Raw genomic sequence first — 13,634 nt, forward strand, 5'->3', positions numbered from 1 at the left:
TTAGGAGCCTGCCTCATAATAGAGGACTTTACGTCCTCCATGTTTCTCCCGCCGTTTTACTTTATTCTTCAAACGTTCACAGGGTCTTTTAATGAAATGTAAAGTAGGTCGCACTTTTCGTGCAGACTGACCGTGTTGGTCCTGCTCTATCAGGACGTCAAGGTTCGTCAGAACCCAAGACGGATCTAGCTGGTACGCTTTCAGAAGCCGCTGCATTACGCGCCTATATGAACCCTCGCAAGGAGTACACGCTATATCCATAAAAACGACAAGCTGCCGAGCCTGCGGGTGTCCACGTTACGTTACGCACCGTAGCCAGGATACACGAAAAGCCAATACCGCCACTCGAGCAAGTCGGTCAAAGCTCGGTCTCGAGAGCCAGCGAGCCCGAATGCGCCCCTAATCTCATTACGTACGGTCATGGTCAGAAAGGTTGTCCGACGTTTTACAGTAAATTTTCGGAATATTCGTACGTACCGTTGCATAGATATTCGTACGTGTCATTCCTTTGTCCTAACAATTGCGTCGCTGGACATATCCGTGAGCAAAAGCAACGATCTCTCGCGTGATAGACGGTATTTCCGAAATTTATCATACGACGTCGGAAAATCTTTCTGACCACGACTGTACGTACGTGTACATACGTCGTTACAACGGCTAGGTGTACCATTTGACGATGAACCACGCTATACGAGAACAACTTCGAGGTACAAGTTTCGATAAACTACTCATCGTCATAAGAGGGAGCTAATCATTTGCCAAATCGTTGGCCGTACTTTTGGAGACGTATACCATTAAAAATTAAGCCGTCCGAGAAACAGATTTCGCCATTACAAATGGACAAGTATAATCTTATCTTCCATTTAATCATCGAGTGTTTTAAAGTGGGTTTTACTTCGCGTCGCAACAAGTGATTCAATTCTCATTGAAAATTGATTTCGAAAGGTGACTTCGAAAGGTCTCAAATAATGAAGTAAATTCAAAGTAACAAAAGATAAACCTAGAACCACACAAATTATTCGATGAACCATGAAAAGTATAAATTTTAGTTTCGCTTCTGCTCACCGCATATTCGCAATTTTATTGCGTCAATATTTTTCGCGTGAATCTCTATTTCCGAAAATTCGAGACGTAAATTTGTTTCGACGGATTCGCGTTGCGACGCATCGCAATGTCAAACAATTCCCTCGTGCGTGAGAGGGCTTGCAAAAGTGCAAAAATAAAAATGATCAAGTGCACGCGTGATCCGCTTATAGCATAGCCGTCTTTTGCGATATCACGCGCGCGACGCAGTTTTTGTAAACTTTATAGGGAATTCATTCCGGCCGACTGTGCCGAAGGGTCCGTTCGCGTCACGTTCGTATAAATTACACGTGCATTCGTCGGTCGATCGAGCATGGTTAAAACCCCGCTTCACGAGCGATAACGGTTTCCAGGAGCAAACACTCCAACGCTGTTTGCCCTCTTGCCCCGACAATATTGGCCACTTGCCACTCGGTGTCGACCGGCTCGGTACCTGCACGCGTCTTTACTCTGCTCTCCAACCGCATGAGCTCACGCATAAACGGATATGGAAGACAGATATTGCGGCGCGTATTACCCAAAGTTACATACACAGTAAAAAACATAACCCGAGGCGAAAACCTGTGTGATACAAATGCTCGAAAGATAAGCGCAGTATACGGGGTGAATTTTTTAACTTGGGACTGCAAAGTATCTGGAAAAATAAGCATTGTACGAATTAATGTTCCAAGTAAACTCGTAATATTTTCGAGGGGGCAATTCCATCCCCCAAAAGTTAGCCGCCTACCGCCCCCCTGGAGGTGGGGCGGGGGGGGGGTGACTTTGAAATCTTAAATGGGAATCCCTATTGTTTATTATACAGTCTATTAATCAATATGAACAACTTTTATCTGAAACATTTTTTTATTTGCCTAATACTTTTTGAGATATTCAAGAGAATAACTTGTTCAATATTTAGCTTACGATATCTCGATAACCGGTTTGCCGGAGGAAGAAGTAGTACAGGACTTTTTTACTTGATTTGGTCTCAGGAATATGCTGTTGCAATAGTGCTCCAATGATTGAAAACTGTTGTTTATGTAAATTTGGTGTATGTTACAATATTGGAACACTTTTACAACAGCATATTCCTGAAACCAAATCAAGTAAAAAAAGTCCTGTACTACTTTTCCCTGCAACAAACAGTTATCGAGATATCATAAGCTAAATATTGAAAAAGTTGTCAATTTTCTCTTGAATATCTCGCAAAGTATTAGGCAAATCGAAAAATGCTTCAGGCAAAAGTTATTTATATTAATTAGTAGAATAAGATAGTATAATAAACAATAGAGGGTTCCATTTAAACGATTGAAGGTGACCTTTACGTGACCTTCACGCGACTCGTCAAGATCAAACTAATGGTACCATCTTGTGTCCCCCTTCGAACCGAATAACTTTTGTCTGAAATGTTTTTTTCTGCAGTTAAAAAGTTATTTGGGGTGGGACTTTAAATTGGGACACCCTGTATACTTGTAGCATTTAAATATATTAAAAAGGTATATTAAAAAGATGCTCCGTGAGCTGCCTTTTAGAAAAATATGACTTTGGAGCACGTTGATGATGCGTCTGACCGCAATTCATGAACTGATTATAATTTGCAGCATTGAGAATATGACGCAGAGCATTCCAACACGGAAAACAACATAGAAATTGAGCATATGTCGTATTTAATGATGACTTATACGACTTATTGTTAGATTTTCGCTCGAGAAGTGTTAGATTAACTGAATGTATTCAAATTAACGCGTTTACTGTTGTGTATGTACGTAACATTCTATAATCTTCGGAGAAACATTTAATAATCTTACATTCCAACAATGTTATAGTTTTATTTAAATACTATAATTGTTACTTCAAGAATACATATAATTATTTTGACAATAAAGTTATTTTATTCATTACAACCTGCGATTTGAAAATATGTTATTTTCTATCCAATATTGTTTCCTTTCCACTCAAGAAACTTATCCTTAAATAATAGGCGTATATTTTTCTTCCTTTAACGCAATATAATCTCATTTCAAGATTTGGGGCTCAACTTATTTTAGTATATAACATTAGATAGTATCTGTTTCTGTTTTACTCTCATTAACTTAGAAAGTTATATGACCTTCACGGTTTAGACGAAGAATCTGTCTGTCTCTTCGGTACAGGCTCAGTCTCTGCAATATATTTAAGGTGATTGAATTGGAAAAAGGTCAGAAGGTAGTGTCTGTTCTAAGCACCCCGGAATACGTTGACCGAAATGACATTACGAGTTAGCTAAAACAAAAGTCTGACATTACTTCCCGTGTATAATTTCGAGATCGCACCACGAGGAACCATAAAAACTAATGTAATGAAAAAGTTTAACTTTACATTAAGTATTGCGAACTTTCCTTTTACCGAAAATAGGAAAAATGATTTATTGCACCATTATTAGATGAGTAGAATGAAATTGTAGAGGAAGAACTGACCAAATAATCTCAAATGGAAATAATTACTATAATTGTAAAAAGAATTAAGGCACAATAAAATTAAAAATAGATGAGAATTGATAAACATAGGTGTACTGTATCTAAAACTATAACAAGGTTATTAAAAATATTCTATAGCGAAGAATAGATGATAATAAAGGTCTCCCTATTTTATAAATACATGTAATAGAAAGTGATCTTCTATTTACAATTCTACATAGCTCTCGCAAAACATTTCGCCCCATCGAATCTATTATGAATAAAATTTGATGAAGCGAAATTCTTTGACCACCCGTTAGACATTGGTATTATTCGCGGTCAGCTTGCTTGGATAACCAGTAAATCGACGTATACAAATATTTGCGTAACGCATACGTTTACGTCTATTACAAGAGCGCATTCCAGATGTATAAATTCCGACGAACAATTACGCCGATAGCAAGCAGCCTGGGAATATCATAGTATTGTAGGTGTGTAAGCTAAACGAAAACGAGGCAGTTGATATTCTAACATAAAAAGAAGCGAAATGACGTATATGTACGTATTCAAATATTAACCGCCGTAAATGGTCAACTGACATGAAAGGTATTGTGAGCGACGTATTTCCGGAAAATTGTTTTCTCTTCGGGGAGCTTTTCCATATGTCAAGGTCAGAAATGCCGCGGAGAGGATCTACCTTGCCGTCCGCCAGAACGGTGCTACGTATAAACGTATCGATCGCACGACTTTTATCGAATAATAAGACGGATGTGCGAGGAGAACTTCTTTCCGGATCTTCCTCGGGCAGAGGAAAAGGGCACCCATCATTCAAGTGACTCAAACTGTTCTCATTTTTATTTCTGGCGCATTGGTACTTTTACGTGGTATCGCGAAATAAATACGCGCATTGACCACCGCTCTTGTTTTTTCTGACCCTTTTCTGCGCTCACGCACGCATGGGATATCGTCGCTTCGGTTGATATCCCGGCCCTCCAGCGCGGATATAGCCACTCGAGCCACTGTTTGCGCTCCGGCTGATCTTTCATTTACCCTGCAGGTGGGCGTGTTGCCGGCGGCTTAGCCATACTTCGCTTACACTATCTATCCACACGTCGTATCCCCGATAAAAGTGACGGTGACGCTCGTCGCGATCGACGGATCGAGTCGCGCACTCGCTCGGTGATCGATAATCAACGCTCCGAGCGCATTGTTAGTTGACTGACAGTGAATAGAATAATTCAGCGACGAAAAATATACAAAATTAATTCAAACGAGAAACATGAAGTTAATGACGGTTTCGATATTATGAATTATTGTGATGCCTGTAACGTAAACGCGTTTTTACGTCAACTATTAAACGCGGCCAATATTGCAATTAAAACATTATGCGACCTCCGCAACTTGACCGAAAATTTCATTCACGCTGGAAAATATTGTGAAGGATTAATTGTATCAACTATGTTTTTTAATGCCGATGAATTTAAAAAGGAGAAATTACAATGTCTAATTAGAAGGCACTTATTCGGTTAAATTATTTATTTGAAATCGGTATTGCATGCAATATTGGAAAGATTGATATCAAAATCACTGTATTTCTCGATTTCGCGTATAAACTATACGTGCAATTAATTCCAAAGCGTGCATCATTTTTACCAAATAAAACGATTTAAACAATTTGAAATATAATTTCAGTTACCGTGAAAAAATTATGCATAAAATATTATATATGTATATCAAAGTTATTCTTACCTTTTCAATAGAATGTTACATCTTCACGATCATTGTCGCCACAAAAATTTGACATGCAATGACACGAGAAAGATCACTAGAAAGTATTCAAGCACAAAATATAATTCTAAATTAATTATATCGAAATCTTAAGGAGGATTTTTTTTAATGGAAAGGAAAGTGAGAGCGAAGGAGTAAATTTCCCAATAAATAAGAATTCCTATAAAAATTTACAAGTTTCTACAAATAAAAATTTATTTGAAAATCAAACAATTTTTCTTGGAAATTCAGTGAAAAAGTCGATAAAAACTTTTATATGCTGTCCCACGTAATATTCTCCCCTTGAACTACTCGATAAAGGCTTGATAAGGTTCATCAAAAAGAGGACAATCCGGTATCACGATACAGGACATTTAAATAATCACACAAAATACGAGGGTGGCAGAAGGTAATTTTGTAAATTATTTCATCAAAAACCCAATGCAAAGCTTAAGAATCTCATTAAAAACTTAATTGATAAACTATTTATTTTATTGCAATTCTCGAAAATAGTTCTCTTAATTGCGACTCTTCAAATTCTATAAATTGTTCTCACGTTTACAATCGTCCTTTTTATACGCTTTTTATGCCCTGAGACACTTCACGCGATGATTTTTACGTATAGAACGACGTCATTTGCCAAAAAAAATCATCCGTGACGATACCATCTGCACATACGTGACCATCCGGCAGGTTCGTGAACCCTCTGATGCCGTAAGATCGAAGAGAAAGAGCGTCGTTTGTGTAATAGCTCCTGCGTGGCACATCAGAAGTACTTCGAGTTAAGTACCGACTCGATAGCCTTCATCCGACGAGTGTTATCACCTGACCGAGTATTTTTTTGCCCCTTTTTCACCCACCCCCGCTCGATATCACGTTCAGAATACATGTTCCTACGAGGACCAATTAAACTCACTCCTCCCCTATTCGCACGACACGACCATTAACTCGTACTCGCAGAAAATCAGCAGAAACTTAGATAAGATCGAAGAATTTTCATAATGAGTTTTCTCTATACCTTCTCTCGACTAAACAATTCCGTTATCCTACAGATAATTAAATCTCTTATGAAACCTACAGATATAAATACAAATAGCTCAATTATTTCTCTATTAAAACATATTAATGTCTTCTGTGAATGATTAATAATGGAAGGAAAATTGGTTCTCTAGAATCTGCTGCTAATCGACTGGTGATTTTTCCTTCAACAATTTTCGCTCAACAAGAACTTTTATCGTATACCCTTTTTCGTTCCTTTTTCCTCGTACATCTTAATTATTCATAGAACGCTTTTTTTTACCCTTCCCCAATTGTATAATTGCCACGCTTCTATTTCTCGCACGTAAATAAAAACCGCTGTTGCGTAAACGCATTTTGCGACCTCGCGCATGCGAAGGTCATTCCGCGCGATTTCAGCTGCAGCGAAATTGCACGTCGTGGGTGTCGCGAATATCATTCTCTCACGGGCATTCGGATTTCGAAAATGAGGTCTCGTGCGCGCGATAACGCTATTATGCAGCTACGGCGATTAATAACGAACGACGTTTATAGATGCACGGTGGTGCGTTATACGAGAGGTCAGACAGCTCGTAATATTCTAAGCTACATTAACAAACGTTTTCCCGTCCTATTTCGGCACCTTGACATGAACATTAAGCGATTCTGTACACCCGCGATTCTAGCGTGATTTGCGCATCAATTATTAAGGTTGTTACTTAAAATATACGTTTAATGATTACTTCTATCGAAGCAAATCTACTGCATTTTTATAAGATGGGAATTTTTCCAAAGTAAATTCTTAACTTCATAAAATCTTATACGTAATATTTCCCTTTGTAAAAATACAACTATAAGCATGTTACAATGTAATATGAACTTTTATTATACGAGACAGAAAGAAGAGAGCAAAAACGCAATTAAAGTTAACATGCCTCCATTATAATTTATCGTCAAAGAAAATCATTAAATATTCGATTATTATCATCTTTTGAGTTAATATCTTTCCGTGAAGATTATGAAGATATTAACGTAAAAGCAACAGTATTGTAATTACATTAAACAATTTAAATCGCTTATATATTTGATGAAGTATAATTAATAATTTACATTAATTATCAATAATTTAACGTTTGCATATAACAATTTAATAATTAGATTTAAAAGTCTGATAAATAACCGATAAATAATACACATTTCATGTATGTCCAAATATATGAAGAAATTAAATAATCGAATGGTAGATGATCTCGGCTTGAATGGATCATATTGTCATTTAATTAGATACAAACACAGTTAAACGAAACTACACCATGCTCTCTATCGGCCTAACTGGAAAGAGCGAATTGTTAGAGAACCGGTCGATGTAACTAACAAACGGTGCACTCGTGCCATAGTATCGAGGTAATTAATGAAATTACAATACACGCGCTACACTAATGACGAGACGAAGCGTTATATCGTCCACAACAATGTCCGGAGCATCCGCCATCGGCATTCACGTGGGAAAACTGGGGACTGTCTAAATGCGCTTTTCTGAAAATTGCTTTTTGTGTATGTAATTGCAAAATGCGTGTAATTTTTATTTTTTAACGTAAATTTTTTGTTACTTTTAACATGCATTGTGTCATTAACTATAATAAAATTGTTTTACACAAACAAGCAGTTTTGGATAAGCAGTCGCTTTGGAAAATTTTTTAAATACTTTTATTACTTTTTTTATTTTTTGTTTCTCTTTTCGTTATACATTTCGTTATACACAGCCCTCCGAATAATTTACACGTTATATTGTTATGCAATTATACAAATGTATTTTATTTAAAAAGTTTTATATTTAATATTATTTAGGAGACAAGTTATTTTTAATTGTCACAATTTCTGAAAGTTTTTTTATATTTAAAGATATATTCGTGTACATGTTATTTATATTAATTGCAATTTGCATCATTGACAGTATAAGAATATAAAACCAACAATGGTTTTCATTTTCTATTTATTCTTACAATTAAATATTATAATTTAATAAACTTGAAATTGTATAACAGAATTTAAAAACAGAATAATTAAGGTAATTTTTCATATACATACGTCATATAAAATAAAATAATATAACATTATATTGATTACTTAATAAATGTAAACAAAATAAAAATAAAGAGTTTAGTCGCTGTAAAATTATTTCAAACGTTTTTATTACTAATTGCAAGTAAAAATATCATTTAAATCATATTGAAACAGCAAACTTGTTCCACTTTTGTTACTAAACTTGTCATGTTACATTCGCAAATTACATCGGTAGAATTCGAGTTTGATGCGGATGTAATTAATACTAATCTATGCAATGCACTCGATCTGTCTGCTACTACCGTATTATTAATATCTTGTTCACTTTAAATAATGTTAGTAATATATCATTAATATCCCAGAAAAAATTTTCATACATGTATATGTATAATAACATAAAATATGCCCATACATGTTTTCTGTCTCATATAATAATTTGTATTCGTATGTATAAGAAAAAGAAGAATATAATAATTGAAAAATTAAATTCATTCCAAGATTTTTTGAAAAATATTCTACTAAAATATATCTGAAAAATATAACCTGGCTGAGATAATATTTTTCGCAATAAATTTAAAATATGAAATATTTAGACATTAACACCCTGTCACGGCTCTTAGTCAGGTCTAGGCGGCATCGGGCAACGGCAGAGAAATCGTAAGGTAAGTGTCTTACATTTTTGTTATTTGCTACTTGTGCAAAATGAATCATCTGCTCTGTGCTTTTATTTTATTTATTCAAATGATTCCAACGAGCATTCGAATAAGTGTTAGAGACAAAACCATACGTATAAAATTTTGTGAGTTCATATTTAAAAGGAAGCCTTTCAGTATTCTATATAATTGTTTTAATAAATACCCATTTTTTTTTAAATATAAAATATAAAGTATATTTAATACAATAGTTTCGATTTTGCATAATTAGTCTATAATAATCGTATACATTTTTGTATTGTTACAGTTTAACATATATAGTTAGCGATGTACAACTTTGCTGTTGCGACTCGTGAGTGACATATTACTTTTTATTTTAAAGTGACGTTGCGCATATAATTACCTCTCTCTCTCTCTCTCTCTCTCTCTCTCTCTCTCTCTCTCTCTCTCTCTCTCTCTCTCTCTCTCTCTCTTCGCGTGTGTACAAATTCTTAAAAAAAGTTGTACAAAAAGTTTAAGATTCTGGGATTCACGATGTTTAATGCAAGAGGCATAGAATTTGGCTATTGCTGTGCCGTCCGTTTTTATTCTATTTTCCCAATTCACAATGTTTGCCATGTTTTGTAGATCTATCGTTGTTTTGGCACGCTCGGTTTCAATGTATTTTCTATTTTCTTCAATTACAGACAGAAGCTGTTTCATCTTCTTACAATAAATTGCCACGTGACATTTCTCCAGAAATTCTTTTAACTGTAAGCGGTATATCGATTTAATATTTTTAATATATCTGAATATTAAACATTTTAAAAATTTCCTTAAATTTTGTTTCTTTTTAAAATACCTGTATTATACAAAATGTAAAGAGATCTGGAAAATATATTCTGTAACTTTCACTTGCTGCATATTCCAATGTAAGTTGATAAATAGTTTCAATAATACTATCTGTGAAGCTATTTTCTACCAGTTGTGATTTCGATATTCTCAAAATGCAAACAAGAGACATAGGTTGCATCTTAGCTGCTTTACGTCTTTTGTTGAAATCGTAAGAATCCAGTATCTAAAAAAAAAGAGTTTGGCGTAAGATAATTGTATATCGTACGATTGCAATTATTAAGACTTGAAAATAATTGATACCTCGAGAAGGAACGGCAAAATAGGTACAAACGTTCCGGTTTCCTTAGAAATATTCATTAACATTTCCAAACAATGGAATCGCAATGGATAGTGTTGCACAGTTGGATTAACTTTTATTGTTCCAATAATAATCTATCAAAACGTAATTGAATGCATTTTTATATAGTAAGCCGCATTACTTTTTATCGCTTGTTTATTCAAAGTGGTTCTAATACCTGGACTAACGGATATAACAGCGACCCCAACGTTGACTTATTTCTGGCATTAATTATTAATTCTGTCCAAAAGCGCAAAGAATTTATGTACTGCCAATTATATACAGCCTCAGAGTTTTCCTGAAAACAAGACACTCTTGCATGTTAGTAACACAATTTATGAGAAGTACACAATTGCTGTTCAATGATTACCTTGTTCTTTAATGTCACGGCGTTTCTTAAATCAATCGCCAATTGCCTGATATGTAAGAAGGCACGACTGTACGAAATATTATAGTCAAGCAGGTATATTTCGACCAGGGAGTGCCTCATGAAATTTATCCTCGGTAATGTTTCGAGTGAAACAAATTTCGTATTCTGACCGTATTTCGCATACATGGTCTGAAAAAAAAGTTTTAACGATGCAATTGTCCGCAAATATTCTTTTTATCATTAACATGTGGATCTCACCTCTAATAGTTCCTCAAGTACAAACTCTTTGCCGGTTGCAAAATGTAAGATATTCATAAAGGCTACAACGCAAACTGTTTCTTCTGCAGTTGACCACAACTTTACTAGGACACTTAACAACGGTTTACAAATTAAGGACGAGAACGATTGGGCGCAGGGCAACATTTGGTGAAGATGCTTCAGAAGCACTGTGAGAACAGCAGTATTGGACGATGCTATACTTTGCAGTAACTGAAACAGGTGTACTTGTTAACAGAATACTTATTGTTATATACATTATTTCAACTGTATTATAATAGAGGAAAGTCCTCTATTGTGAAATAGGTTTCTGATATGAGGTAGCAGGTTTTCAACACACAAATTCAATCACAAATCTCTTTTCGCACCGATTACACGATCAAACAATGAATTTTCCACTAAACAGATTTCACTCCAAGAGCAGTAAATTCGTGGTGGAGTCAACAGATGCCTGTTAATTTAATAGAAACTATCTCATATTAAGTTTGTCTCATAATAGGGGACTTTCCTTCATGTAAGACAAATGAAGAATTTACATATACATACTTTAATTAAATCTGACATGTAGAGTTTCAAAATTTCTTGTACTTTTTCAATTCTCTTAGATTTATGTGCATCCGGCGATTCTGGATCCAGTTTTAGAAAATATCTAAAGGCATCAGGCAAATGTGTTACGCACAGTTGCAACACGCCATTGAATGCTAAACATGTTTCATAATGTTAAAATAGAATTATTTAAAAAGTAATTGGCGATTTAATAGAAATTAAAACTGACTTGCACTTCCTTCTACTTTATATCGCGCGGTTGTATCCGGCGATACTGCGATACTATTCAAAGCCGCATGGAAGGCCTCTACGGCACATTTAATAGTAACAGTCGATCTACAAATTAAAGACAGTGTACAGTTATTATTTCGCTGTTGTTTCGATAAAACAAACAAAAAACTTACTTATCCGTACGTATTTTTTGTTGCCAAGCTTTCAGTAATTGCATTGTGATCCTTTCACGATCATCGTCAGCTTCTTCTGGTCGAGAATCGCTACAATCGCTAGCAACCTAAAGACCCAATAATATTGTAGAGAAAAAAGTACTTTTGAAAAAGTTAAAATTACATTTATGAATGAACAAGGATAAAAGGCCAATAACACACGAGCGATAGAAGGTGAAAGTAACAAATAATTCAATTATTTAGATATAAGTTTTGGCGAACGTTTCGGTATCACAGTGCCTTCATCAGCGCCTGGTTTAGTTACATCAATATAAAATAATATTAAAAATGTATAGTATAATTACAGTAAATAGCCATGGTCAAAGGATGAAATATAAATAGTTGTGTATAATATAAATAAAATATATAATCATGGTCAGAGAATGAAATATAAAAATTAATAAATTAATGAGCTTATGAACTAGAGATACGAGTCAATGTTCTTAAAATTCGCGTCCGCATTGTTGTACAAGGCTACGTGGTTCTACTGTCTGTATATGTGAAAAGAGAAGATGAGAATCCGACATTCCATCCTATGTCAGGTTTGTAGACTAGAATAGGATGCTCTTATTCGTTTTTTTTATTAATTACTCTAATGAGTGATCTAGTGCAAGGATTATCAATCCTTATACTTTTATGAAAAAAGACCTTTAAATTTGCGCTAGAAATGTCATCAGAGTCCACTGAAGAATTATCATCATCTTCGTCGTCCGATACTCCAGAGTCTAAGAGATCTTTGTCACTTTCTTTCAAGTATTCATAGCAATCAGGATCGGTGTCTTGTAATCTTATCAGTGATCTTTTGTGTTCCGTGGGATTCAAATTACTCTCGCCGTCGCTGCTGCTGTCAGATTGCTCGCTGTCCTCGTCGCCTGCGTCAAAAAAGATATAACAAGATCTGGAACATACAAATATAAAATGAAAAGGCAATCCAAATATTTCAGACATCATACCTGTGTGTTCAATCTTTTCTCCACTGTCGTACGTATCGCTATCTGTATCGTCTTCGAAATCTTGTTCAGGGAACGCCTTCGTAGTTACTTTGTTCAAGTCTCTCTTCTCTTTTATAGCAGCTGCTGATTTCGTTACCTCCTGTAACTCGGAAAGCCTCTGGATCTTCTTCACTTTCATTTTTCTGATAAGTACACGTCTGTGACTGACTCGAATAACCTGGGAGAAATTATAGATTATGAGTACACGACCGAATACGTGCAAATGCGAAAAAGACAAGGGGGTCAATTATTGTGAAAATGCTACAAGTGAATAGCTTTGTCTTTTTCTAACCGTGCCTTTAAACAGAGACGAAGCCGCACGCTCTTAGCATTTTCACTATATATTGTAAGATACAGAACCTCCTGATTAGCACGTGTATAACCTTCTCTTTCTTGACCCTCTTATCTTCAAATAGGAACTGATAATCGTATACGACAGAACGCCTGCTTCTCTCACCTGCAATCTTCGTTGAATTAATCATACATAAATATTACGTTTTATTTTACAACTTCCACGTGCGTGGGATTCTTCAACGCCATATGCGTACCAGCAGAGAGAAACCTGAGCTGAGAGCGGCCACGCCAGCGTCGTTTCGGGAAACTGTTTTGCGCGCCCTTACGCTCATTTTCACTTTTGGAACTATTTTATTACGCACTTTCAGACTCTGTTGATAAAATTTCCACTTGGTACACGTCTGTGCTATGCACAGTCTCTACAGGGTGAGTTCATTTGTCCACGAGCTCGTGAGAAGGTAGAACGGATCGAGATGAACAGAAAAGTCCTGAAACATTTTGCAATTTTCGCAATAGTTAACGAGAAAAAAATTATCGAAAATCGTCGTCTTTGCCCTGCCCACTG

General features: G+C 35.5%; 1 protein-coding gene across 1 annotated transcript; it reads right to left on the reverse strand.

Annotated features, from left to right (window-relative positions):
* Positions 1–13,408, reverse strand: LOC105558606 (nucleolar complex protein 2 homolog). Its single transcript, XM_012006382.1, has 14 exons — positions 13,324–13,408; positions 13,159–13,232; positions 12,737–12,953; positions 12,432–12,655; positions 11,745–11,851; positions 11,570–11,676; positions 11,341–11,495; positions 10,777–11,007; positions 10,519–10,707; positions 10,327–10,446; positions 10,112–10,243; positions 9,819–10,034; positions 9,411–9,727; positions 1–223 (listed from the first exon to the last, which is right to left on the reverse strand). Exons 3-14 carry the CDS (start codon positions 12,912–12,914, stop codon positions 1–3), a joined length of 2,199 nt encoding a protein of 732 aa, XP_011861772.1. The 5' UTR covers positions 12,915–12,953; positions 13,159–13,232; positions 13,324–13,408.
* Positions 13,409–13,634: the final 226 nt, after the last annotated feature.

This window comes from Vollenhovia emeryi, unplaced genomic scaffold (genome assembly GCF_000949405.1).
Source record: "Vollenhovia emeryi isolate VEMERY1.0 unplaced genomic scaffold, V.emery_V1.0 DF939329.1, whole genome shotgun sequence".
NCBI classification, from domain to species: domain Eukaryota; kingdom Metazoa; phylum Arthropoda; class Insecta; order Hymenoptera; family Formicidae; genus Vollenhovia; species Vollenhovia emeryi.

What these genes read in the sequence shown, in the direction of transcription:
- LOC105558606 (XM_012006382.1), bottom strand. Translation starts at nt 12,914, where the DNA reads ATGAAAGTGAAGAAGATCCAGAGGCTTTCCGAGTTACAGGAGGTAACG. An exon ending in ACATGTCAGATTTAATTAAA is followed by an intron (nt 11,008 to 11,340) that starts GTATGTATATGT and finishes CACCTGTTTCAG; the next exon opens with TTACTGCAAAGTATAGCATC. An exon ending in TTACATTTTGTATAATACAG is followed by an intron (nt 9,728 to 9,818) that starts GTATTTTAAAAA and finishes TACCGCTTACAG; the next exon opens with TTAAAAGAATTTCTGGAGAA.